General features: G+C 40.5%; 1 protein-coding gene across 3 annotated transcripts; it reads right to left on the bottom strand.

The window, feature by feature from the left end:
* Window positions 1-433: 433 nt before the first annotated feature.
* LOC119301164 (GBF-interacting protein 1-like) lies at window positions 434-11,089 on the bottom strand. Of its 3 annotated transcripts, none has more exons than XM_037578072.1 (12): window positions 10,715-11,089; window positions 8,562-8,605; window positions 8,052-8,157; window positions 7,218-7,341; window positions 6,516-6,631; window positions 6,294-6,449; window positions 6,092-6,196; window positions 4,285-4,669; window positions 3,197-3,458; window positions 2,580-2,738; window positions 1,694-2,194; window positions 434-1,276 (listed from the first exon to the last, which is right to left on the bottom strand). In XM_037578072.1, the coding sequence occupies exons 1-12, from the start codon at window positions 10,869-10,871 to the stop codon at window positions 983-985; spliced, it is 2,409 nt and encodes an 802-aa protein (XP_037433969.1). In that variant the 5' UTR covers window positions 10,872-11,089; the 3' UTR covers window positions 434-982. The 3 variants fall into 3 exon arrangements, with proteins under 3 accessions (XP_037433969.1, XP_037433970.1, XP_037433968.1); XM_037578073.1 differs by having other exon boundaries at window positions 6,294-6,428; XM_037578071.1 differs by having other exon boundaries at window positions 6,294-6,631.
* Window positions 11,090-24,851: the final 13,762 nt, after the last annotated feature.

Below are 24,851 nucleotides of genomic sequence, written 5' to 3'. Positions count from 1 at the left end.
AAAAACGCAACTTGCCATCGTATCGTATGGTAACTAACGCTCAAAGCCCATTGATGGGAGTGAAATCACCAAAATACCCCAGTCAATGGTCTTTGACCAAACGATAAAGGTGCTGACTCACGCTTAACAGAGGGATGGCATTTTCAAAGTACTTGAAACTTCTAGTGCCAAAATTTAGTATGGCACTAAGTGGCAGATATGATAATAAAAAACCCTAACATAACTGTGTGCATCACAAAAACCTAGCATTGAGCAAGTACATTTTGCTCAAAACTAATTTCATCATTTCAACGGAGCATGTGTTACTGATCCTGATTTCATGTTAACACGAATTTTTCACTGACAATCTTCCTGTCCGATTGGAGGACCATGCAGCACATCAACCGACAAAACCTCGTTAGTACGTACGTCAGAATATTATTACTAAACCGAATATCAGAAAACGCAAAAGAAATAAAGCTTTGCTGCAACTTCGGGATTGGTTTATACTACTGTTCATATTACACCCAAGTACAAACAGTACAGACATGTCCTCGTAGCACCAAAATTTACTACTTTACATGTAAAGCAGCGGAAAGAATGAAAATCCCCCTAGCTCACTTCCATACCATGACTCCGAAGTCCAGAGCATCTATTACCTCAAGAGAGACGAAGCTTGGAACTTTTTTTGCAGCAAAACTTAAAATGATGTGGGGGTGCGAGGCAAAAGAACGGGTACCTGCGTAGACCCTCGTTGTCTAACATAATGGTCAGTTCCTGCTACAAATCAAACCAGTGATGAACGAACACTTAGACCATCTGGGAATCTGCAACCCTTCCCTGCAAATCACCCATGCTTGATGATATATACACTCTTGATCAGGCACCCCCTATGCTGAAAACTCTGGAAAACTTCCTTTACCAACACTTTGAGGTATCCAACAAATGACTGCTCTCTTTGTTCATCCAATGGTGGCTACTCGCAAGAATATACTGCCTGTGGTCAATAGTTAGCCCAGTTCATCTGAGCATGTTGCGGCTGCTGATAACCATTGGCAGGCGGCCCAACCATTTCAACAGCTCCAGCAATTGTCTGTGATGGCTGGAGAAGAGGATGAACGGCAGCTCCAGCAAGAGTCTGTGCTGGGTGGTACATCCCTCCGTAGGCACCATGACCAGCTTGGGCAGGGGCAAATGCCAGGTGCTGCCCCTGTGGAGGCAGGCCATAGAAGGAGCTAGATTGGAGAGCAGATAGGTCCCGTCCGGGTGCAGGAATCCAGACAGTGGAGCCTTCACTCTGTCAAGATGTACCAAGCAGTGAGAAACAAGTGTATTTGCTAAGTAACACTAAGAAGACAAAATGCCTACTGCATATGTTTATGAACTTTATCCTGGTTTTACAGTAGTACTAGCAAGTATTTGCAAGGAACTTAGTTATTGTGCAACTGCATCACAATTCAAGCTAATAAGCCATAAATTTAGGAAGTGAAGCCATTAAAAGGGCAAACATTAACAGCAGAATTGCTCTTAGCAGCCCAATATGCGAATAACCACACATGAAGTTTCCATATACTACATCTCCAAGCAGGTACTAACTAAAATAATCCCAAAACAGATCTTATATCTTCTACTCGTCAATGGCAAGGAAATTCCAAGAATTGAGATATTATAAAGAAAGTTAAGTGCGATTTCACAGACATGCATAAACGTTTACCTGCTGTCCGGCAATATATATGTTATTTTCTTTGAACTGTGATCCACTGACATCACCGTTCTCTGCCGAAGTTCCGCTTGGCACCACATTGTTATTTGTATAGACTGATGGATTAGAACCATATGTTCCATAGGCACCAGGCGTTACAGCATATGTCTGGCTTCCAGTGTTGGCACCAGGTTTGTATGCTGTGGCTGAGTATTTGACTGGAGGTGCAACAGCTGAACTTACAGGTGGATACATGCTTCCAGGTGAAGGAGCTTGAGGAAACGCAGCATTGCCCATGAAATGGTGAAGGGCATGTGGTGGAACATAGAAAGGAGAGATATACTGATTGTATGGGATAAAGCTAGGTTGATAATGGGGTACATGTACACCCACAGGCTGACGGAACATAGGGAGAGGTTGTTGCGGAATAGAAATAGAACTTGGAACAGCTCCAGGAGTTAGAGTGGCAAGTGGAGTGGGTCCAGACGAAGACAGCATCACTGAGTTGAGTTCCTGTGGTAGTTAAAAGAGAACAGTCAAAAGGATATACTGAAAAAGGAAACTGTAGATGTTTAGAGGAAACATAAAAAAGCTGACAAGGAAATACTGGAAATTATTTACTGGGTTCAGCTGTTAAAAACAAACTGAAATCTGCAGGTTGAGGTTCGTGTTTGAAATTTTGACGCCATAGAGAAACAACATCAATATTTGACCTATCTAACTATTGAGGATGAAAAGCAATCAAGGAAATGGATGAAAGACATGGTGATGCACTGAACACAAAATATATTAAATCAAATACATAGATTAATTAGCATTGATTGGCAAAGGTTTCAACAGGCTCAGCAACTGAGATGCAACAGAACAATTGAATATGTAGAAAGGTCTAGATGCAAACCTCTGGAGTCTGGCCAGTTTGAGAAGGCAGAACTGGCATGTTCCCAGACTTGATCGCAGCTCCAGGAGCAGTAAATGGTGAGATATGGCCATCGGCATCAGCCATTGGCCGGTAAATTTGTGTATAATAATTCGCTGAAAAATCGTTTGGTTGTTGCACCTGTATGCGCAATTTGGCAGTATTATATCAAAACAGCGTTATACTTCAAAATTAAAGCAATTAGAAAGGAGACAGGATAGTATGGAGTGGCAGGTTAGAAAGGGTAGTCTACTCTGAAGCACCTCATGTTGGGAAGCACACCACGAAAATAGAAGTTTGGCCAAGGCCAACAACAATCGGATCAGCCCATTGGGACAGAACAATTGGCTTGTAAACAAGTGCACTAAGGTTAAGAATGTAGGCCAGCTAGAAAGCCTACTGTTTGCTAGGGAATAATATTTCTAGTAAAGTAGAGCAATGTAAAGTGATGATGCAACATGCAACTTCAAACAAAGAAAATAAAAATTAATCTTGTGGGATGAAAGTGACTTTGCAGTCATGCATGATGCATCATACCACTTTCATATGAATGGAAAATATATGAACACAAGCATAGGTCAAATAAGTGCAGCACGTGCCTGATATTCAGATGTCTCTAGTAATGGAATCTGGTTCCCTTGCGATTGTGGTGGAACTGCAAATGTTGAGTACGCATTTTGGACAGAATCTTGGGGCATGTGTGAAGCTGCTGTGTCCTTCGATTCATCGAACTCTGCAGTTTTAGGAGTACTGGACAAATTATCCGCCTCTTGAGGTGAGATATTATCAGTCATTTCAGCAGTCAGCTGCTGCTGACCAGATTCAGCTGCCGCTTCAACAGTGGAGGATGCACTCTGATGACTGCAATTCAGTTACCAAACAACTATTAAGGACTGATGAATTAAGTTACCAAACAACTATTAAGTACATGGAAACTGAAAGGTACTAAACTTCCTGACAGCACACGGAAACTGATGACAAAAATGTCAGTTCAGACGCAGAAAATAACTTCAATCACAAGAAACACAAATGGTGAAAAACTAATATTGGTTTAGGACCACGATAGCTATTGTTATATGCTGAGATATATGTACTGCAAGAAAGCTACAAGAAAATATTGGGGAAAATGGCAAGCCCAACATGCAGAGAATTTGTACTGCAAGAAAGCTCCATGACCTCTCGGAAGCAAATTTGTACTGAAAGGCCCCATTTTGTTCAAAGGACTTTTGGGGGGTCGCTACTCCACAGTAATTTCCCCCAGGCATCTGGATTGACAAATTGCAATTCACACACAACAATATCAAGGTATGGGTTGGCAAGAATGAAGCGCAGAACTAACTAAAATGTGGATAAAATATGCTAGCAAAATCCTAACACTACTGAAATGAAGTTAACAATTTAGATATAGAACCATAACAAGCATCAATTGACTGAATCTAATGGAAACTCCTCGAAGCATAAGCAAGCAATTTTCTGCCACTGGGTCCATATCTTTACCATCAGGAAGGATTCTATGTACCAAAAATGAGGAGATTGCTGCTAAGATCAAACATTTACTATCCACACACACTCTAAAAAAATCCATCATTAAGTATGGAAAGCATGGCATCTGGTTTACTAAGCATAAGCGTCTGGTTTACTAAACCTGACATTGCATGAGATGAAAGACCGGAACTAAAATACAAACCTAGAGGCAGGTTCTTCCGCAGCTTCCTCCAGATCTTGTGATGATTCATATTCAGGCAGTATAGAGCTCTTCTCACTCCCATGGTCATTTGGAATGCTCGGAGCTTGTTCAAAACTGGTGCCAAAACTGCCAAAACTGAGTCCGTATTTTTCTGACTCTGTGACCTGAAGATGATCCGGAATAATGACATGCTGCTTGTCGAATAACTGCATATCACCGAGTCTTTTGTCCAATCCCGAAGAGATATCTTCCTTATTAATGGAAGTTGGTGCAGGAACTGACTGTGGAACAACCTCCACAGTAACAGCTACATCATCACGGGCAACATTTTCAGCTTGGGCGGGTTTGTTCGTTGGTTTTGGCTTCCACTCTTTATTTGGAACAGCTAGATAACAAAGTTTGTATTATGATTAGTAACACAAAGGAAAGATTTTCAATAATAAATGACAGTTAATATAGAACAATGACCTACAAACATTGTAAGAACTACAAAAAAACTAATAAGCTTTGTTATTTGTCTGAAAGGTAGCTGTCAGCTATAAAGAATCTGTAAGTGCATGGTATAAAGCAAACATAGAAGAAATGAGTGTTGGCGTGAAACGAAGAATTACGTTAAGTGATCAGGATTAATCGTTGAATGTTGTTATTTGCAGAAAGATGCCATCACTTTCACGGTAGAATGAATTACGCAAATCAACTAAAAAGAATTTAATCATGCATCAATTAGAGAACAACTTATCAATATCACAATCGCATCCTGGCTCACTCAACAGTTAGCAAGGAACAATGACAGCTTTTCATGTGCATATGAACAAGGCATAAAAACTATTATTAGTAAAACCGGTCCAGCTACTTTACTGGTCCAAGTAGAAGTTCTTTATTATGACACTAAGTTTATTTCAGTAGGTTTCAGTTTAGATCTAATCAGAGATCCATATATAAGTCGCGCCTTCCTGGACACAAAAGCCCAGTCTAGCAGATTTCCACCTCTCCTTGCATGAGAGAAGAAACAAGGAGCCAGATAATCAAATCCAGACCTCCACATGTGAAACAGGAGGCACAAGAAGAGTGTTTGTTCCTGGGTTTCTTAAACTTCAACCACTTGCTTAGATAAGCTTACAAAACTACGATAAGAACCAGCAACTGGGAGCATGCACAGTTGCCAATGGTGTCAAAAATATTTCTTTAAAACCTCCTTTTCTAGCAACAAAATATTAAATCAAATATACTCCCTCCGTTCCAAATTACTCGTCACAGAAATGGATGTATCTAGAACTAAAATACATCTAGATACATCCATACCTGCGACAAGTAATTCGGAACGGAGGGAGTAGTGTACTATTACAAACAACAGTGTCTATTGAAGGAAAAAGGTTTAGGAGATAACTATGATAGTTCAGATGGCTTCGTATTATTTTCACTGATCCTTATACTGGGTCTTCTTAAGAGAACATGCAAAAGACATTTTCACATCTTTTCATCAACGGAGAAGCACAATAGTTACAGGAGTTTTGAGTCAAGACAACAAGTACTCAAGCCATATACCAACACAGATCCCAGAATGATATTGGCATGAAAGCCTAATTACATGTCCAATAAATAATCTAATTATATGCAGCAACTGTTATTTCCACCATAACAGTGATTCAATAACTGCATGTGCTCTATGGTATGGCATCTGAAGTTAAAACAGTAATAGTGATACTAACCACGACTTATAGAACTGGTTGCAAAACTTGCAATAGATGCATGCTGTTCTGCAATAAGAAATGCAGAGGAATGCTCATATATTGGAGTTCTAAAGTACCTTTCTGCAAGCCACTTGGCTGCTGTGAGCGACTACTGTAGCTAGAAGATGGCCTGCTACCAGATGGCGGCACAGTAGAAGATGAACCAGAAGACTGGGGGGTGTCTAGACACATGAAAATGTGTTAATAACATAACAAAAGATAACCAAACTACGGGTTACTGGTTCCAACTGGAGAAAGTGTCTGCATATATACATGTACCTTTCGGAAGTGCTGATGCATCATCGGAAACCACCTTATATTCACCTGCTGACCGCTGACTTCTGACAGCATGTTTGTTGGCAACGATCTCACCACCATGACTGTGGGGTTGAATGGCCGGCGTGAGCAGCGGGTCTGAAACAGAAGTACCCACTCCTAGCGCCTGAATTGATGAGTTGTTTACATGTGAAACTAAATCCAAGACAACCTCTTCTGGGGTACCTTTAACGCCCGCCAGTCCTTTTGAATCTGAAGGTGGCAAGTGACAAGTAGGCTGAGAATGTTTCGCCACGGGAGCAAGAGGTTGTGATGGACCATTGGATAAGCCACCTGACGAACTGTTAAAAAGTCAGTTGCGTTTCTAAACAGCTGCAGCAGGACTCAGGTGCACATGCTCCGTTTGTAAAGCCTACTTGTAAAATTTCAAAGTAGGGAAAATGCACACATGTGCATTTATGATTGATATTAGTCATTCTTATCTTGTTTCTTGTGTATAAACTCGCAAATGATCATGCTTTTTGGCAAAATTTGCTAGTACAATATAAAAGTCCTACGCTTCTCTACATACAAGGTGATCCAAGAAACCTTAGAAAAATGATCAAGATACAAAGTTGCAACATCTAACCACACAGCCTGTTCTAAAATGCAGTGGCACACTGGCACTACATTTGAAAGGGTATTATAGTAAGACTAATGAATCCTCCGAGAACCAACATATCATTTCGAAGAAGAAAATGAAAAGAAGCACACTTCTGCCAAACATGTATTTATTGTCATCAATTTCAGAATATTAATTGACCACACTAAGAAAAGCAGAGAGCACCAATAAGATAACTAAACAATAATACAATATACAGGGCAAACAAAAAGACAGAACTTGGTGAACAGTAAATGTTCAATGGTGTTCCTTTCCAACATAAATACCTTAAAATGGAAGTTGATAGCTTCGTTTCTGTGCTTGGATTGACAGGTGAAGGGCTAGTACATTTATCCATACTCGGATTCAGGTCATTTTCCTTTCCAGCAGGAGCATTTCTCCCGGTGCCATCTACAATAACAGGAAATTTGACTATTATGTAAAGGATTGCTTATTATAAATTAGTTTTCACTTCTGGGATACTTTGAAATGGATACAGGAAGATAGATGGGTACATCGTGTATGAATATGTAACCCTACTAACTGTAAAATGCATATTCACATTAAAGGGCAGCCCGGTGCACGTAGCTCCCGCTTGCGCAGGGTCCAGGGAAGGGTCCGACCACTATGGGTCTATAGTACGCAGCCTTCCCTACATTTCTGCAAGAGGCTGTTTCCAGGACTCGAACCTGTGACCGGTGCATGTAGCTCCCGCTTGCGCAGGGTCCAGCGAAGGGTCCGACCACTTTGGGTCTATAGTACGCAGCCTTTCCCTACATTTCTGCAAGAGGCTGTTTCCAGGACTCGAACCTGTGACCTCATGGTCACAAGGCAACAGCTTTACCGCTGCGCCAAGGCTCCCCTTCTAAAATGCATATTCACATTGCACTGACAAAATGGAACGGCAATAGCGATCATGTAACATCGATTACATGTCGTCATTCCCACCAATTGTAACTTCATCTAACTACCCATATGTTTCAAGATTATAAAGGCAGACTTCTAAGAAAAATAGTTAATGCCACATCCCTACATTATCAGACTGGACATAATCCAAAAACTGAATGCCACATCTCTGTACTTGCTACGGCACTTCATTCTCCAGAGTAATGCAAGCTTACCACTACAGTTGCTTAATTGGCGTGAAGAATAGTTCCCACGGCCACCTTTTCCACCTCGCCCCTGTGTCCCAGGTCTCCATCGGGGGTCAACAGATTCTTTGTTGCTCTGTAAGATAAAGAAAAGGATATGTTAACCTTCGCAAAAGAAAAGGGTACGCATATAGTAACTATGTCAATATGTTATATGACATCTTATGCCCATCTTAGTAACTGTTATAAACCAATACAGTTGACTTGGTCAAAGTTAAACAAGTTTGACTTAGGACAAAGCTAGAACTTCGATTAATTTGGAACGGAGGGAGTATCACCGATGAAATGAGCCAAACGCCCCATGTTAGCTTATGCCACAACAATACTTATCCAAAACTATTTTTATCATCACTATCTTGCAATGACATATCAACTAATGATGAAAGCTTGATTGTGCAAACAGATTAAAGACCAGATAAAGATGTGGGAAAGTATTGCACGGTAACAATATCAGCGTCAAAATAGGGGGGGTCCTCTTACCTCCTTTTTCTTGTCACGCTTTCTTTTCACCTCATGGAAGGTATCTGAAATAATAAGAGATCTTGTTAAGGTACAATTATACCAAAAGATCTAGCATCAAATGTGCAATAATAAATACACACTGGTGATATGACATGCAGCGAAGCAAGAAAGGGATACCTCAAACAAGCCATTACTTCCGTTTACCTCAACATATCTCCAGAGAATAAGATATAAGAGTGGTCCGTTCTCTACATACAAGAACATAAGCTTTTCTCACAGCGAAAAAAAGCTTTGAGTTTAATCTCTGGCAGTTCTAAACATAGAGTGAGGTTGAAACTCCACTAACTAGGATTGGGAGAAAGTGAAGTTACGAGACATTCTCACATTCATCCTATTGATCAATCACAGGCTGAATAACCAAAATAATATGTTACTCCCTCTGTAAAATAATATAAGAGTGTTTAGATCACTACTTTAGTGATCTAAACGCTCTTATATTTCTTTACGGAGGGAGTACTTTAACTCAACATGATATCCACTCTCCAGCGAGTAAGATATTAGAATGGTCTACTTTGCACATATAAGAACACACGCTTTTTCTAGAAGCAAAAATACTAGACTTAAACTTTTGCAGTTTACATAGAAGTTAAGTTGAAGCTAACTCCATTCAACAAGGTCTCAAACAAAAGTTCATGCTACCACAAGTCCAACATATCCATCTTGAACATGAATCACAATTGATATCGGGAATCTTCAAAACCATCTCCCTTGGTTAAACTCCAGCATTTAAAGAGTTCCCCAATTAGCTGGAGTGTACACAATACTAGCTGTAATCCTAAAGACCTAAACCAACATAATCAAGAAGCACAAACACACACACACCCCTTTCATACAATAACAAAGGAAATGAAACAGAAGACGTATCCCTATTTGATTAGCCTTTGCTCAGACTTTCACAATAAAAATGAAGCACAGACAAAGGGCTAGCTTTTATTGGCTGGCTGTGTGCAGCCGGACCCATAAACTTATACAAAAGTGACAATTAATGTAGAAAGGCAATTTCAAATGGCCCTAATATACAAAAGCGATTATAAAAGAACAGTAAGCAGCAGACATGCATAGTTGTGCAACCAGAGGCAGCCTCGTTAACTAGCAGAAACATCTATGATTCAACTCAAAGGCCTCAGACATACAGTAACCTTTGTGGCAACCGGAGGTTAATTAATCCAACTTTCAGGTCAAAAGATATTGTCCCATGTCACCAGCCTTGCCACTCTATGCATTTGACCTCGTATGACACGAGTTTCTAACGAGGTTCCCAGCCTTGCCCCTTGAGGCATTCTGCCTAGTAAGACCCCATAATTATTGCTTAGCAGTTTCTTTTAACCTTTTTCTAAATCCATTTTCAGCACGAAAATTCAAATGATATTTGTAACTTGTAGGTGAAACTGAACATAGAGAACGATGTCTTGTGTGTTACACTGTTTCATACATATCTTATTTTGGTACAAATGCTTATGTATCCAAGTTTAATTTGCTTTGCTTGAATCAAATATTTACTTTGAGTTCCTTCTACGCTTTGCTTCCCGACAAATTAAGGCAAGCCACAAACTGCTCTTAAGGAGCCGCACCCAAACAGCACCCCCCCCCTTCCACCACCACCATACACACGATTGGAAGATCCAGGAAGCACCCACAAACACACTAGTACTGCCATCCTTCAAAACAGGATACCATGTTTCCACTAATAAAATCAATACATGACGTAGTATCAACTACTCGGCTTTTCCCCCAAAGATATTGCAACCCTGCAGAACTAGCTAGCCGAATCCAACAGGAGAGAAAAAACTAAAACATGATTTCACCAAGCTCTACTACTCTTGATTGGTTGTTGTACTCTAAAACAGGATCTCGGGCACAGCAATCACGAAACCTCAAACAACGAGAGGAAACGGCACAAACCCTAGGACACAGAACCAACCAGGCTCGCATCAAATCGGGCGCCGTCAGAGGCGTACTAGGCATCGCGCGTCCTGCGTTCACCTACGAGAGAGAAACCCTCATTTCTCGCTGCCAAGACCTAGCGCGCCAACGCCGCGCGAGATGAGAGAGGCTGCCTGCTCCACGCGGAATCGAATCGAAGGGGGCCGAGATGGGGGGAGTGGGGATACCTTGGTGGAGGAGCTTCTGCGCGGTCTCGTTGGGATCCATGTCGCATTCGCGGAGCGCGGCGTAGACCTCCTCGTCGGTGTGGTTCCCCGCGATCTCCTTGATGTTCTGGATCGTCCGCCGCACCGCCGCCGGGATCGAAACCCTAGCCGCCGCCATCGCCTCCCCTCTTCCTCCTGCCGCCGCCGCCGCTCCTCGCCGCCGCCCTTTCCCTGGTTTCCTGCCCCCGCACGAACGAACGCGAGAAAGGGACGGACGCGAATCCCGAGGCGGGGAGGGGTGAGCAGAGAGGAGGGAGAGAGGAGGGGGAAAGGAGGAGAGAGAAGCGGAGGGAGGTGGGAGGGGAGGGGAGGGGAGGGAGGGAGAGAGATTTGTGGGAGGGTTTTGTGGGGGAGCAAAGGAAAGGAATGTGCGTGTGACTCCGTTTGTGTTTGTGTTTGTGTGTGGGGCGGCGGCAGCTCGCGAACAGGAACAGTGCGAGAACTGCTTTCTTTTCCCTCGGTGGAACAGTGGTAGTACGAAATTTACTTTCCGGCTCCGGACCTCTGTTTCCGATGGCATGCATGTAATTCCGACGTAATGCGTGTAAATTGCAGCGTAGCTGCCAATGAAATGCATGTAAATTGCAGCTTACAATAGAATACCCCACGGGTTGTTGCGAGGATTGGTTAATAAAAATTTAGATTAATAACATGAGAATCAAAATTAAGGATGCATTTGGATGCAAAGTATTTTTGCAATTTTTCTGAAATATCATGGTTTCTGAAGAAAAAAAAGACGGTACAAAATACTTTGAGACGTTTGGATGAAACAAATATTGTAGCTCAAAATACCCTGATATCTCTCATATCGCAGTTTTCTTGCACTATCTTGAAAACAAACTCTGACCTCTTTTTTTCTAAACTGGGCCAAGAGAAATTGCGAGAGCGCTCAGCCTTCTCCGACTCCTCCTCCGTATATATCTGTTAAACGAAGTTTAGTCTATCTTCTAACAGTGGCGAATCTAGCACAACAAAGAAGGGTAGGCTCAATACACCAATTCCTAGGCCTAATTAGCAAATGTATTGCAGTTGGTGCATATAAAACACCTTGATATAATTTTGAAGCGGTAATGTTTAGCTAATAGGATTTTTGAAGGGTAGGCTTAAGCCTATTGAAGCCTCCCTAGTAGAATCGCCACTGTCTCCTAACTATTATAGATGATTAGTTTTTTACGCCTGTTGCGGCTAGCTGAGTACATATTACTTTCTAGCAATCGTGTACGCTTGTATTCAGTGGCTGCTCATTACACATGAATCGAAGCTCGCTCTTAGAGTAGATCAACTCATCGTTGGAGCACACTCGTACGCGGTAGAATGAAAACTAGCCAGTGGCGCACGTACACATATACACGATTTTGCCCCAGCTAGGAGAGGAGTAGGCGTGCATGGCATGGATATTTGCAATGGGCGGCTGTTTCTCGTAACAGATCATCTAATTAATTGTAGCTGACGTTAATGCAATGAGTCAAAGCTATCCAATATCCTTCTCTCTATAATATTGTTCAGTGAAGAGACGCTTACGTTGCAACAATATTACAGTCCAACCCTCTCAATATTCAATTCGGAGGCTTTAGCGGGAAACCGTTGGGAAGCTTGGCTCCATCTTGTGAGAAGATTGATGGATGTTCACCTCTTTCAACAGTCAGATCAGTTATACTGGAAACTCACTAAGAATGGAGAGTTTTCGGTTAAGTCCATGTATATGGATCTTATTAACACTGACCATATTCCTAGATCGAAACATGTTTGAAAAGTCAAAGTACCTTTAAAAGTTAAAGTGTTTATGTGGTTTGTCCATAAACAACTCATTCTAAATAAGGACAATTTGGACGCAACTGGACAGGATCTAGAAGATGTAGCTTCTGTGATCAGAACAAATCCATCAAACACCTCTTTCTTGATTGCCCAATGACAAAAATACTATGGTAGTCTATCCACATAGCATTTAATATTACTCATCCGAATACATTTGTTTGAGACAGATTCGTGTAGGAGTATGTGCTTTATTATGGGCAGTGTGAAACTGCATGAATGATATGGTTTTTAACAGAACAACAAATTTTCACTTCTTGCAGGTTATTTTTTGGGCCACTGCATTGATCTGTATGTGGTCGCTACTCACTCCGACGGATGCCAGAGAGCGTTTAGTTACTGGGTCTATCCGGTGGGAGATGGTAGTACGAGCTATCTTCAACCAGTTTGGATGGTGGTCATGTAATAGGATCGAAACTACTCTACAGACGACTGCGCATGCACGATGTCTAGACGACGACATCCTTGAACAGTGCAGATTTGTTAAACAATACTATCCAACGGACGTTGTTGTCCATCGTCCACAAATCATGCACAAGCTATCGTATGTGTAGCACTACTCTAATAGGATAGGTGTTTAGTTTCCTATCTTCTATATGCCGGCCGGTTGTGGCTTTTCTCCGTTTATGCTCTTTGTGAGTTTTTTTACCTTTGAGACCTGAAGACTTTGTTGAACCATTTTATTTGTTTAATAATATGACCGTATGCATCGTTCTGATGCAGAGGCCGGGGGATAATCTTCTTTTCGAAAAAATGAGTCAAAGCTATGATAAAACAGCACTTGCCAAACACATAGGTTGTTTTGCCAAAACAGGGGAAAACTATGGTCTTTGACAACCAAAGTATTTATTGTGCACACATTAAAAACTGAGATTTTGAGTTACTACAGTACTTTTAAAAATTCCAAGCTAGGCCTAAGGGTCTCTTTGATTCGAAGAATTTGTAAGACGTAGGAATAGAAAAACATAGAAATGGAGTGGCATGGCATCTTCAATACTATGGGGTTAGTGCAATCGATTGTGCACAAAAAAATGTATGATTCTTCATTCTTCCCATGAGCTTGTAGTGAATGGTAATTTTCCTATGAAAACTTGCAAACCTATCAATCAAACAATATTTTAAATCCTATAAAATTCAAACAGGAAACCTTTGAATCAATACGCCCTAAAAATACATGTGACTTGTTATATTTGATTATGTATAATTATAACAATATTTATCGAATATATGTAGAATAATTGAAGGCAAAATATTTTCATATGCATGGTTGAATGTTGTGGTAGGTTTTTTCCCATGCATGAGAGGTGGGATCCTATTCATAATGGTAGGTGAAGTGACTTGCTTTCATGTTGAGATAAAATAAGTTAGTGGGGATGACTCTCTTAGGTATATCCAAACTATTTGAAATAGATATATAGGATGTGCATCATATATATTCAGAGCTACCACACTAATGTACCCCTCATCATCTCAGACCCTAGCAGATGTCATTGGCAATAATGAAAATATGAGATTGTTTTTGTTAGATATGATGTGATATATCATTGTTAAAGTCGTACTAAGCAACAAGGACTAGTTTCGAAGTGAGAACACTATAACCGCCTCACTGTACTCCTTGAGATAATCTAGACATTGACCTATCCATTAATGAACAACTATATTATGCCATGTCTTTGGAGGTTCAGACCCCTTGATCAAGACGAAATGGGAGGGCCCATTCAAACCCTAGCTATCCGATCTATAAACTTTTACCTCGGTTCCTTTGGTCAATATAGTTTATGTTGTTGATTACCCCATGTAATTGATGCTTAGAAGTTTATTGGTGAAAAGTCCATATGTTTACATTGTTATTCCTATATTCATCTTCATTAATCACGATCCACGTAATGCATTGTGAGTAGTTCATTGTGGTACCGAGGACATGTGATGTTAATCTTGTGAAGTTAAATCTAATTCAATGCTTTGATATTATGTTGTGATGATGTTATTTTCTAGTGGTGATGCGCGAGCGTTGAGTGCATATCACTTCACCTTCATGGGCCTAGAGAAGATCATTGTGTGATTAGTATGTTCATGGCAGGTGGTTGGGGTGGCATAAAGTACCATCCCCTGAATTTATGGACTACTGCATGAGGGGTTGATGGAACTCCAAAGTTCATGGCTATTGTTAGATGTTATCTTGATCGTTCTCTTGTATTTACGAATGCTTACAGAGACGACATAACTGTAAGTATGTTGTTGTTCCAAACAGTGAACAGTAACTCAATGAAACTTGATGTGAGCAACTTGGTGAAACTCATGTGTGTCCTCGAAAGTGATTTGATCCCTATATGTAAAATCACTGGCTTGTCCTTGTCACAATTAAGGACTGGACCACTTGCTGCATCGTTTCACTTTTGTTACTATTTACTTTCCTGCAATTACTCACGTGATCGACAAACTATCAAACATTATTTGCAGCTTTTACAGTGATTTTTTACTAGTTTCCCATCAACCAATTCCTTTAGCTCCTTGTTGAGTTTGACGTTCTTGCTTATAGAAAAGGCTATGATAGATCCCCTGCACTTCAGGGTTCTCAGTCACCGCGGGCGTGCATGTGCCTTTCTCGGTTATTGGATGCGTTGGGTCAGGTTATGTCGGGTGGTTTCTCGGGTGGTGGGCAGTCGGTGGTTCCTGATACGTCTATAATTTATGAAGTATTCATGCCATGTTCACAACAATTTTATATGGTTTTGGTATGATTTTTTGTTGTTTGGTATGATTTATATGGTTAGGTCTAGATTGATTTTGTTGTTGTTTGGGTATGCCCGAGTGGGTTGTGCCCACCTCGGTGGCCTCCCGCACCCCCTCTTTACCCTAAATTCACAAATATTCCGAAAATCCTCGGGGTTAACCTAGATCAGAAGTTCCGCGGTCGCAAGGCTCTGTAGCCACCGAAAACCAATCTAGACCTCGTTCTGGCACCCTGCTGGAGGGGGGAATCATCTCCGGTGGCCATCTTCATCATCACAACGGCCATCACAATGAGGAGGGAGTAGTACACCCTCGGGGCTGAGGGTTTGTACCAGTAGCTATGTGTTTAATCTCTCTCTCTCTCTCTCTCTCGTGTTCATGAGATGTCATGATCTTGATGTATCGTGGGCTTTGTTAATATAGTTGGATCATATGGTGTTTTACCCACTCTATCTTGTTGTGATGAATTGAGTTTTTCCCTTTGAGATTTCGTTGTTATCGAATTGAATACTTTTATGGATTTGAGAACACTTGATATATGTCTTGCAATTGTATACTCGTGGTGACAATGGGGTATCATATTGATTCACTTGATATATGTTTTGGCACTCGACTCGCGGATTCCTGAGGTGACATTGGGATAATCTATGCATAGGGGTTAATGCATGTTTTTGTCTTTGTTTCTCTGGTAGAAATCTTGGGGCACTCTTTGAAGTTATTTGTGTTGGATTGAATATTATGAATCTGAATTTGCTTTGGTGTTATATTAGTACGAACTCTTGGATAGATCAATGTGAAAGAATAGCTTCGTGTTATTTTAGTATGAACTATATGATAGATTGATTGGAAAGAATAGCTTTGAGGTGGTTTCGTACCCTACAAACAATTATGTCTTATGTTCTCCGCTAGATATGAACTTTGGAGTGATTCTTCGTCACACGTTGAGGGATGGTTATATGATCCAATTATATCAGCACTGTTGAGAGATTGCACTAGTGAAAGTATGGACCCTAGGCCTCATTTTCAAGCATTGCAATACCGTTTTTGTGCCCGTTTACTATTTTCTACATTGTTGTTTTATTTATTCAGATTATAAAAATACATTTCTACCATCAATATTACACTTTTATCACCATCTCTTCACCGAACTAGTATTGGGTGTGGTGGGGACACAAGAGACTTTTTATTATTTGGTTTCAGGGTTGTTTGAGAGAGACCATCTTCATCCTATGCCTCCCACTGATTGATAAACCTTAGGTCATCCACTTGAGAGAAAATTGCTACTGTCCTACAAAACTCCGCGCTTGGAGGCCCAACACATGTCTACAAGAATAAAGTTGCGTAGTAGACATCAAGCTCTTTTTCTGGTGTCATTGCCAGGGAGGTGAGCGCTTGAAGGTATATCTTTAGATCTTGCAATCGAATCTTTTAGTTTCTTGTTTATCACTAGTTTGGTTTATAAAAGAAAACTATAAAAAAATGGAATTGAGGTTGCATCGTATTATTCATCTTTATAATGTATTCTGTGAAAATGATGGAAAGGAAAATTGTGCTCAATTGATAGAAGAAGAATTCAATAGAACGTTTGGTATAAATGATGAGCATGATTGCAATGTTGTTGGTATGAATTCTTTGAATATCCATGATGCTAATGATATGCAAAGCCATAAGCTTGGGGATGCTATGTTTGATGAAGATGATATTTTTAGTCCCCCAGGATTTGATGTGCAAATTTGTTATAATGATTGTATGCCTCCTATTTATGATGATTATAATGATGAAAGTGGATTCGGAGAGGTCATGACTTTATTTAATGATGAATCCACCATTTTGGATGAGGCTTCAATTGACTATGAGAACAAGGTTGCTATCTATGATGATTATGGTGATGACATGTATGCTAAATTGAATAATGATAACCATGAAACTTGTCATCATGATTTTAATTTTCAATCACATGGTAGCTATTTTGTTGAGTTTGCTCCCACCATTATTGATTATAATAAATTTGCTTACATGGAGAGTAATAAAATTCCTATGCTTGTGGATCATGAAGATAATGCTTTATGTGATAGTTATATTGTTGAATTCATTCATGATGCTACTAAAAATTATTACGAGGGTGGAACTTATGCTTGTAGGAATTGCAATAAATATCAAGTTTCCTCTCTATGTATTGAAAATCTTGAAGTTGCACTTGTTTTGCCTTCCTATGCTAGTTGATTCTTGTTCCCGTAAATTGTTTGCTCACAAAATCCATATGCATAGGAAGTGGGTTAGACTTAAATGTGTTTGCCATGTGATTCATGATGCTCTTGTTGTGTTTCAATTCTTATCTTTTATGTGAGCATCATTGAAATCATCATGCCTAGCTAAAAGGCATTAAAGAAAAGTGCTTGTTGGGAGACAACCCAACACTTTTACCTATTGTTTTTGTGTGTTCACATGATTATGCTACGGTAGTGATCATGTTTTATTGCTTTTGTTTCAATAAAGTGCCAAGTAAAGCCTTTGGGATGGTCTATGATGATAGTTGATTTGATCTTGCTGAAAAACAGATTTTTTTGCGCTCGGGAAAACAATTCTTATTTTTAATAGAAGCGTGATAAAATGCTGATTCTTTTTGCAGAAGATTAATAGACAAATTTCTCAGGTTTTCCTAATTGTTCAGAATTTTTGGAGTAGCATAAGTATGGCTGGAGTACAGATTACTACAGACTGTTCTGTTTTTGACAGATTCTATTTTCAATGCATAGTTTGCTTGTTTTCTAGTTTCTATGGCTTATATTGCTCAATATAAATTGTGGAAATGATATGCTACAGTAGGCATTGTGTGGAAAAATTATGAATCTTGTCTTTGACAGTACCAAAGTGAAATGGTTTGCTCTTTATCATACTAACCTATCTCACGAAGTTCCGTTAAGTTTTGTGTGATTGAGTTTTCAAGTTTTAGGTGAGATGTCGATATGAGGAGAATTAGGGGTGACAAGACCCTAAGATTGGGGATGCCCAAGGCACCCAAAGGTAATATTCAACGAAGATCCAAGCAACTAAGTTTGGGGATGCCCAAGGCACCCCAAGGTAATATTCAAGGAAGATCCAAGCAACTAAGTTTCGGGATGCCCCGGAAGGCATCCCCTCTTTCGTCTACAACATTATCGGTAACCTCACTTAGAGCTAAGTTTTCATTCGTCACATGATATGTGTTTTGCTTGGAGCGTCAATTTATTTTGTTAGGATTTGCTTTCCGTTATTTAGAATAATGTTTTGCATCTTTTATTTCAATAAAATTGGAAAGGATAGCCTTTGCCATGCTTATTTTGCAAGTATACATGTTGTTGTTTGAAAACAGAAAGTTTACCGCTGTTGCAAAAATTCCCTAGAAAAGTCAGAATGTGATAAAATGTTGAAACTTTTTGCAAAATGAGATATGATAAATTTTCTACAGTGTGGCAAATTTTCATAACTTTTGGAGTTAGGGAAGTATTGATACTCTTGCATTCTTTACAAACTGTACTGTTTTGGCAGATTGTTGTTATGTTTGCATTGTTTGCATATGTTTGCTTGTTTAATGATCCTATTTGAGGATAGGAGTATTAAATATGCAGGGGCATTTAGTATGCAATGTTTAATAATAATTTTAGTGATTTGCTACAGTAGAGAATGATAAGGTTTTTGCATTGGTTTATACTAACTTATCTCATGAGTTCTTGTTGAGTTTTGTGTGGATGAAGCTTTTGAGATTTAGGAAAACCGTGATATGAGAAGAATTAAGGAGACACAAAAGCTCAATCTTGGGGATGCCTACAGCATCCCAAGATAATATTTTAAGAAGTCTCAAGCATCTAAGCTTGGGGATGCCCCAGTAGGCATCCCACCTTTCTTCTTCAACAATTATCGGTTAGTATCAGTTGAGCCTAAGTTTTTTGCTTCTTCACATGATGTGTGCTATTCTTAGGATGTCATTTTATTTCCATTTTGCTTGTTGTTTTAATAAAACACTTTTGATCTGAAAGTTTTTAAATAAAATAGAGTCCTCAAATAGTTGCCATGGAGGCTAGGTAAGCGGCATTCACATCCCGTCAATGAAGCTGTTTCCTATGGAATTGCTCTAGTGCTTCACTTATATATTTTTGAGCACGGTGTGCTTTAATATTTTTGAAAAAATTCTCTCTTGCTTCACTTAAATTAATTTTATAGAAAGAAATATTATGCTCATGATCTTCATTTATATCTTTTTGGAGTAGCTTGTCATTTACTCTTGTGCTTCACTTATATCCTATGAGTAAATTGTTGAATAAATTGAATGTCATGAAGTTGAAATCATATCATGCCTAGTGGTAGCTTCACATTGGGTTTAGAAAGTAAATCTTTCGAGGCTTGGCAATCACAATATTGGTCATGCAAGCAATTCACGAATAATTAGTATAAGGAAGAGAACTTTCACATGCAAATACACTATCATGGGAATCTTTTGTGATTGCGAGCCCCCATCAAAATATTATATGCCAAAATTGTTGACGTTGGACAAGGAAGACAATATAATGGTTTATGTTTGTTCATATTCACATAGAAGTTATATTGTCATAGATCCTTCAACATGTGGTGTTGCCCCCATCTTTGCTAGCCAAAAATTCCGCACCAAGTAGAGATACTACTTGTTCATATGATGTCGCTTGAAGCTACGTCGATATTTCCCCAAAGAGGAAGGGATGATGCATCATAGCGGCGGTAGGTATTTCCCTCAGATGTGAAATCAAGGTTACGGAACCAGTAGGAGAACCAAGCAACACAACGTAAACATCACCTGCACACAAATAACAACTTCTCGCAACCCGACGTGTTAAAGGGGTTTGTCAATCCCTTCCGGGGTACGGCGCCTCAAGATAGGCAAACGGACATGAGGTAAATTTGTCGTAGATTGCTAGATCAAACGCCAAATAAAATAAATAAGGATAAATTGCAACAAGGTAGTTTTGTATTTTTGGTTTAGTAGATCTGAAAATAAAAGCAAAGGAAAAGTAGATCGCAAAGGCAAATACATGAGAAAGAGACCCGGGGGCCGTAGGTTTCACTAGTGGATTCTCTCGAGAAAAATAGCAAACGGTGGGTGAACAAATTACTGTTGGGCAATTGACAAAACTTCAAATACTCATGACGATATCCAGGCAATGATCATCACACAGGCTTCACGTCCAAGACTAGTAGAGCGACTCCTGCCTACATCTACTACTATTACTCCACACATCGACCGCTATCCAGCATGCATCTAGTGTATTAAGTTCATGGAGAAACGGAGTAATGCAATAAGAACGATGATATGATGTAGACAAGATCTATCTATGTAGAGATAGACCCCATCGTTTTATCCTTAGTAGCAACGATACATACGTGTCGGTTCCCCTTCTGTCACTGGGATCAAGCACCGTAAGATCGAACCCACTATAAAGCACCTCTTCCCATTGCAAGATAAATAGATCAAGTTGGCCAAACAAAACCCAAATATCGGAGAATAAATATGAGGCTATAAGCAATCATGCATAAAAGAGATCAAAGAAACTCAAATACTTTCATGGATAAAAAAAGATAGATCTGATCATAAACTCAAAGTTCATCGATCCCAACAAATACACCGCAAAAGAGTTACATCATATGGATCTCCAAGAGACCATTGTATTGAGAATCAAGAGAGAGAGAGAGAGGAAGCCATCTAGCTACTAACTATGGACCCGAAGGTCTACAAAGAACTACTCACGCATCATCGGAGAGGCACCAATGGAGGTGGTGAACCCCATCCGAGATGGTGTCTAGATTGGATCTGGTGGTTTGCTACCTCTTAAGCATGCGTTGGTTTTCCCTTGAAGAGGAAAGGGTGATGCAGCAAAGTAGTGTAAGTATTTCCCTCAGTTTTTGAGAACCAAGGTATCAATCCAGTAGGAGACTACATGCAAGTCACCTAGTACCTGCACAAACAAACAAGAACCTCGCAACCAACGTGATAAAGGGGTTGTCAATCCCTTCACACTCACTTACGAGTGTGAGATCTGATAGAGATAATAAGATAAATATTTTTGGTATTTTTGTGATATAGATTGGAAAATAAAGATTGCAAAATAAATAGTAAACTAGAATTGTAGATTGGAAACTTATATGATGTAAAGTAGACCCGGGGGCCATAGGTTTCACTAGTGGCTTCTCTCAAGATAGCAAGTATTATGGTGGGTGAACAAATTACTGCCGAGCAATTGATAGAAAAGCGCATAGTTATGATGATATCTAAGGCAATGATCATGAATATAGGCATCGCGTCTGTGACAAGTAGACCAAAACGATTCTGCATCTACTACTATTACTCCACACATCAACCGCTATCCAGCATGCATCTAGAGTATTAAGTTCATAAGAACAGAGTAACGCATTAGGCAAGATGACATGATGTAGAGGGATAAACTCAAGGAATATGATATAAACCCCATCTTTTTATCCTCGATGGCAATAATACAATACGTGCCTTGATGCCCCTGCTGACACTGGGAAAGGACACTGCAAGATTGAACCCAAAGCTAAGCACTTCTCCCATTGCAAGAAAGATCAATCTAGTAGGCCAAACTAAACCGATAATTTGAAGAGACTTGCAAAGATATCAAATCATGCATATAAGAATTTAGAGAAGAATCAAATAATATTCATAGATAATCAAGTCATAAACCCACAATTCATCAGATCTTGGCAAACACACCGCAAAAATAGTTACATCGAGTAGATCTCCAAGAAGATCGAGGAGAACTTTGTATTGAGATCCAAAGAGAGAGAAGAAGCCATCTAGCTAATAACTATGGACCCGAAGGTCTGTGGCAAACTACTCACACATCATCGGAGATGCTATGGTGTTGATGTAGAAGCCCTCCGTGATCGAATCCCCCTCCGGCGGGGCGCCGGAAAAGGCCCCAAGATGGGATCTCACAGGGATAGAAGGTTGCGGCGGTGGAAAAGGTGTTTCGTTGCTCTCCCCGAAGGTTTTAGGGTATAAGAGTATATATATAGGCGAAAGAAATAGGTCGGTGGAGCTGCGAGGGGCCCATGAGGGTGGGGGGCGCACCCACCCCCCTGGGGCACGCCCTCCTGCCTTGTGGCTCCCTCGTTGCTTCCTTGACATCCACTCCAAGTCTCCTGGATCACGTTTGTTCCAAAAAAGATCCTCGTGAAGGTTTCATTCCGTTTGATATTCCTTTTCTGCGAAACACTGAAATAGGCAAAAAAAACAGCAATTTGCACTCGTCTTTCGGTTAATAGGTTAGTCCCAAAAATAATATTAAAAGGTATATTAAATACTATTAAACATCCAAAATAGATAATATAATAGCATGGAACAATCAAAAATTATATATACGTTGGAGACGTATCATGGTTTTGGACTCTGCGGCGGCTGGATGAATATTTCATCGACTGCCCTAGGGTTTTGGGAATATTGGGGTATTTATAGAGCAAAGAGGCGGTCTCGGGGGCACCTGAGGTGGGCACAACCCACCAGGGCGCGCCTGGGCTTGCTGGAGCGCCCTGGCGGTTTGTGCTCTCCTCAGAGCACCCCCCAGGCGCAGCCAGGGCCCATTATGTTCCTTCTGGTCCATAAAAAATCTCCTTAAAGTTTCGTGGCATTTGGACTCCGTTTATATTGATTTTCTATGATGTAAAAAACATGGAAAAAACAACAACTGGCACTTGGCACTATGTCAATAGGTTAGCACAAAAAAATGACTATAAAATGATTATAAAAAATCCAAGATTGTTAATATAAGAGCATGGAGCAATAAAAAATTATAGATACGTTGGAGATGTATCAGCATACAAAAAACCGTTAAACCCAAATCTTATCTTCAAGAGTCCATCATACCTACCTAAGGATTGAGCAAGATCCTTCAAGTAAGTTGTTATCGGTGCAATAAGGCAATAAAAATTGCTTCTAAAAGTGTTAGACCATTTAGTGTAAGAGAAAATTGTGAAGGAAATATTCCCTAGAGGCAATAATAAAGTTGTTATTATATTTCCTTATATCATGATAAATGTTTATTATTCATGCTAGAATTGTATTAACCAGAAAACTTAGTACATGTGTGAATACATAGACAAACAACATGCCCCTAGTATGCCTCTACTTGACTAGCTCGTTAATCAAAGATGGTTAAGTTTCCTAGCCATGGACATGTGTTGTCATTTGATGAACGAGATCACATCATTAGAGAATGATGTGATGGACAAGACCCATCCGTTAGCTTAGCATAATGATCTTTTAGTTTATTGCTATTGCTTTCTTCATGACATATACATGTTCCTCTGACTATGAGATTATGCAACTCCCGAATACTGGAGGAACACTATCAAACGTCACAACGTAACTGGGTGATTATAAAGATGCTCTACAGGTGTCTCCGATGGTGTTTGTTGAGTTGGCATAGATCGAGATTAGGATTTGTCACTCCGATTGTCGGAGAGGTATCTCTGGGCCCTCTCGGTAATGCACATCACTCTAAGCCTTGCAAGCGATGTGACTAATGAGTTAGTTGCGGGATGATGCATTATGGAACGAGTAAAGAGACTTGCTGGTAACGAGATTGAACTAGGTATGGTGATACCGACGGTCGTATCTCGGGCAAGTAACATACCGATGACAAAGGGAACAACATATGTTGTTGTGCGGTTTGACCGATAAAGATCTTTGTAGAATATGTAGGAGCCAATATGACCATCCAGGTTCCGCTATTGGTTATTGACCGAAGATGTGTCTCGGTCATGTCTACATAGTTCTCGAACCCGTAGGGTCCGCATGCTTAACGTTAGATGATGATTTGTATTATGAGTTATGTGATTTGATGACCGAAGTTTGTTTGAAGTCTCGGATGAGATCATGGACATGACGAGGAGTCTCGAAATGGTCGAGACATAAAGATCGATATATTGGACGATGTTATTCGGACATCGATGAGTTCCGGGGGTCACCGGATAAATATCGGAGTGTCGGGGGGTTATCAAAACCCGGGGGAACTAATGGGCCAGCATGGGCCTTGTGAGAGAGAGGAAAGGGCCCTAGGGCTGGCCACACACCCCCTTGAGGAGTCCGAATTGGACTAGGAGGGGGCGGCGCCCGTCCCTTTCCTTCTCCCTCTCTCCCTCTCCTTCCTTCCTCCTCTCTTCCCTCATTGAAAACCTACTAGGAATAGGATTCCTATTCATAGTAGGAATCCTACGTGGGGCGCACCCCATGAGGGCCAGTCGGCCTCCCCCTTGCTAGTTTATATACGGGGGCAGGGGGCACCCTAGAACACACAAGTTGACAGTCGTCTTAGCCGTGTGCGGTGCCCCCCTCCACAGATTTCCACCTCGGTCATATCATTGTAGTGCTTAGGCGAAGCCCTGCATCAGTAACTTCATCATCACCGTCATCACGTCGTAGTGCTGATGAAACTCTCCCTTGGCATCAACTGGATCAAGAGTACGAGGGACGTCACCGAGCTAAACGTGTGCAGATCGCGGAGGTGCCGTGCGTTCGGTACTTGAT

This window comes from Triticum dicoccoides, chromosome 5A, assembly GCF_002162155.2.
Source record: "Triticum dicoccoides isolate Atlit2015 ecotype Zavitan chromosome 5A, WEW_v2.0, whole genome shotgun sequence".
NCBI classification, from domain to species: Eukaryota; Viridiplantae; Streptophyta; class Magnoliopsida; order Poales; family Poaceae; genus Triticum; species Triticum dicoccoides.
Note: the sequence above shows the minus strand (reverse complement) of the source record. Positions and strands in the feature narration are given on the sequence as shown.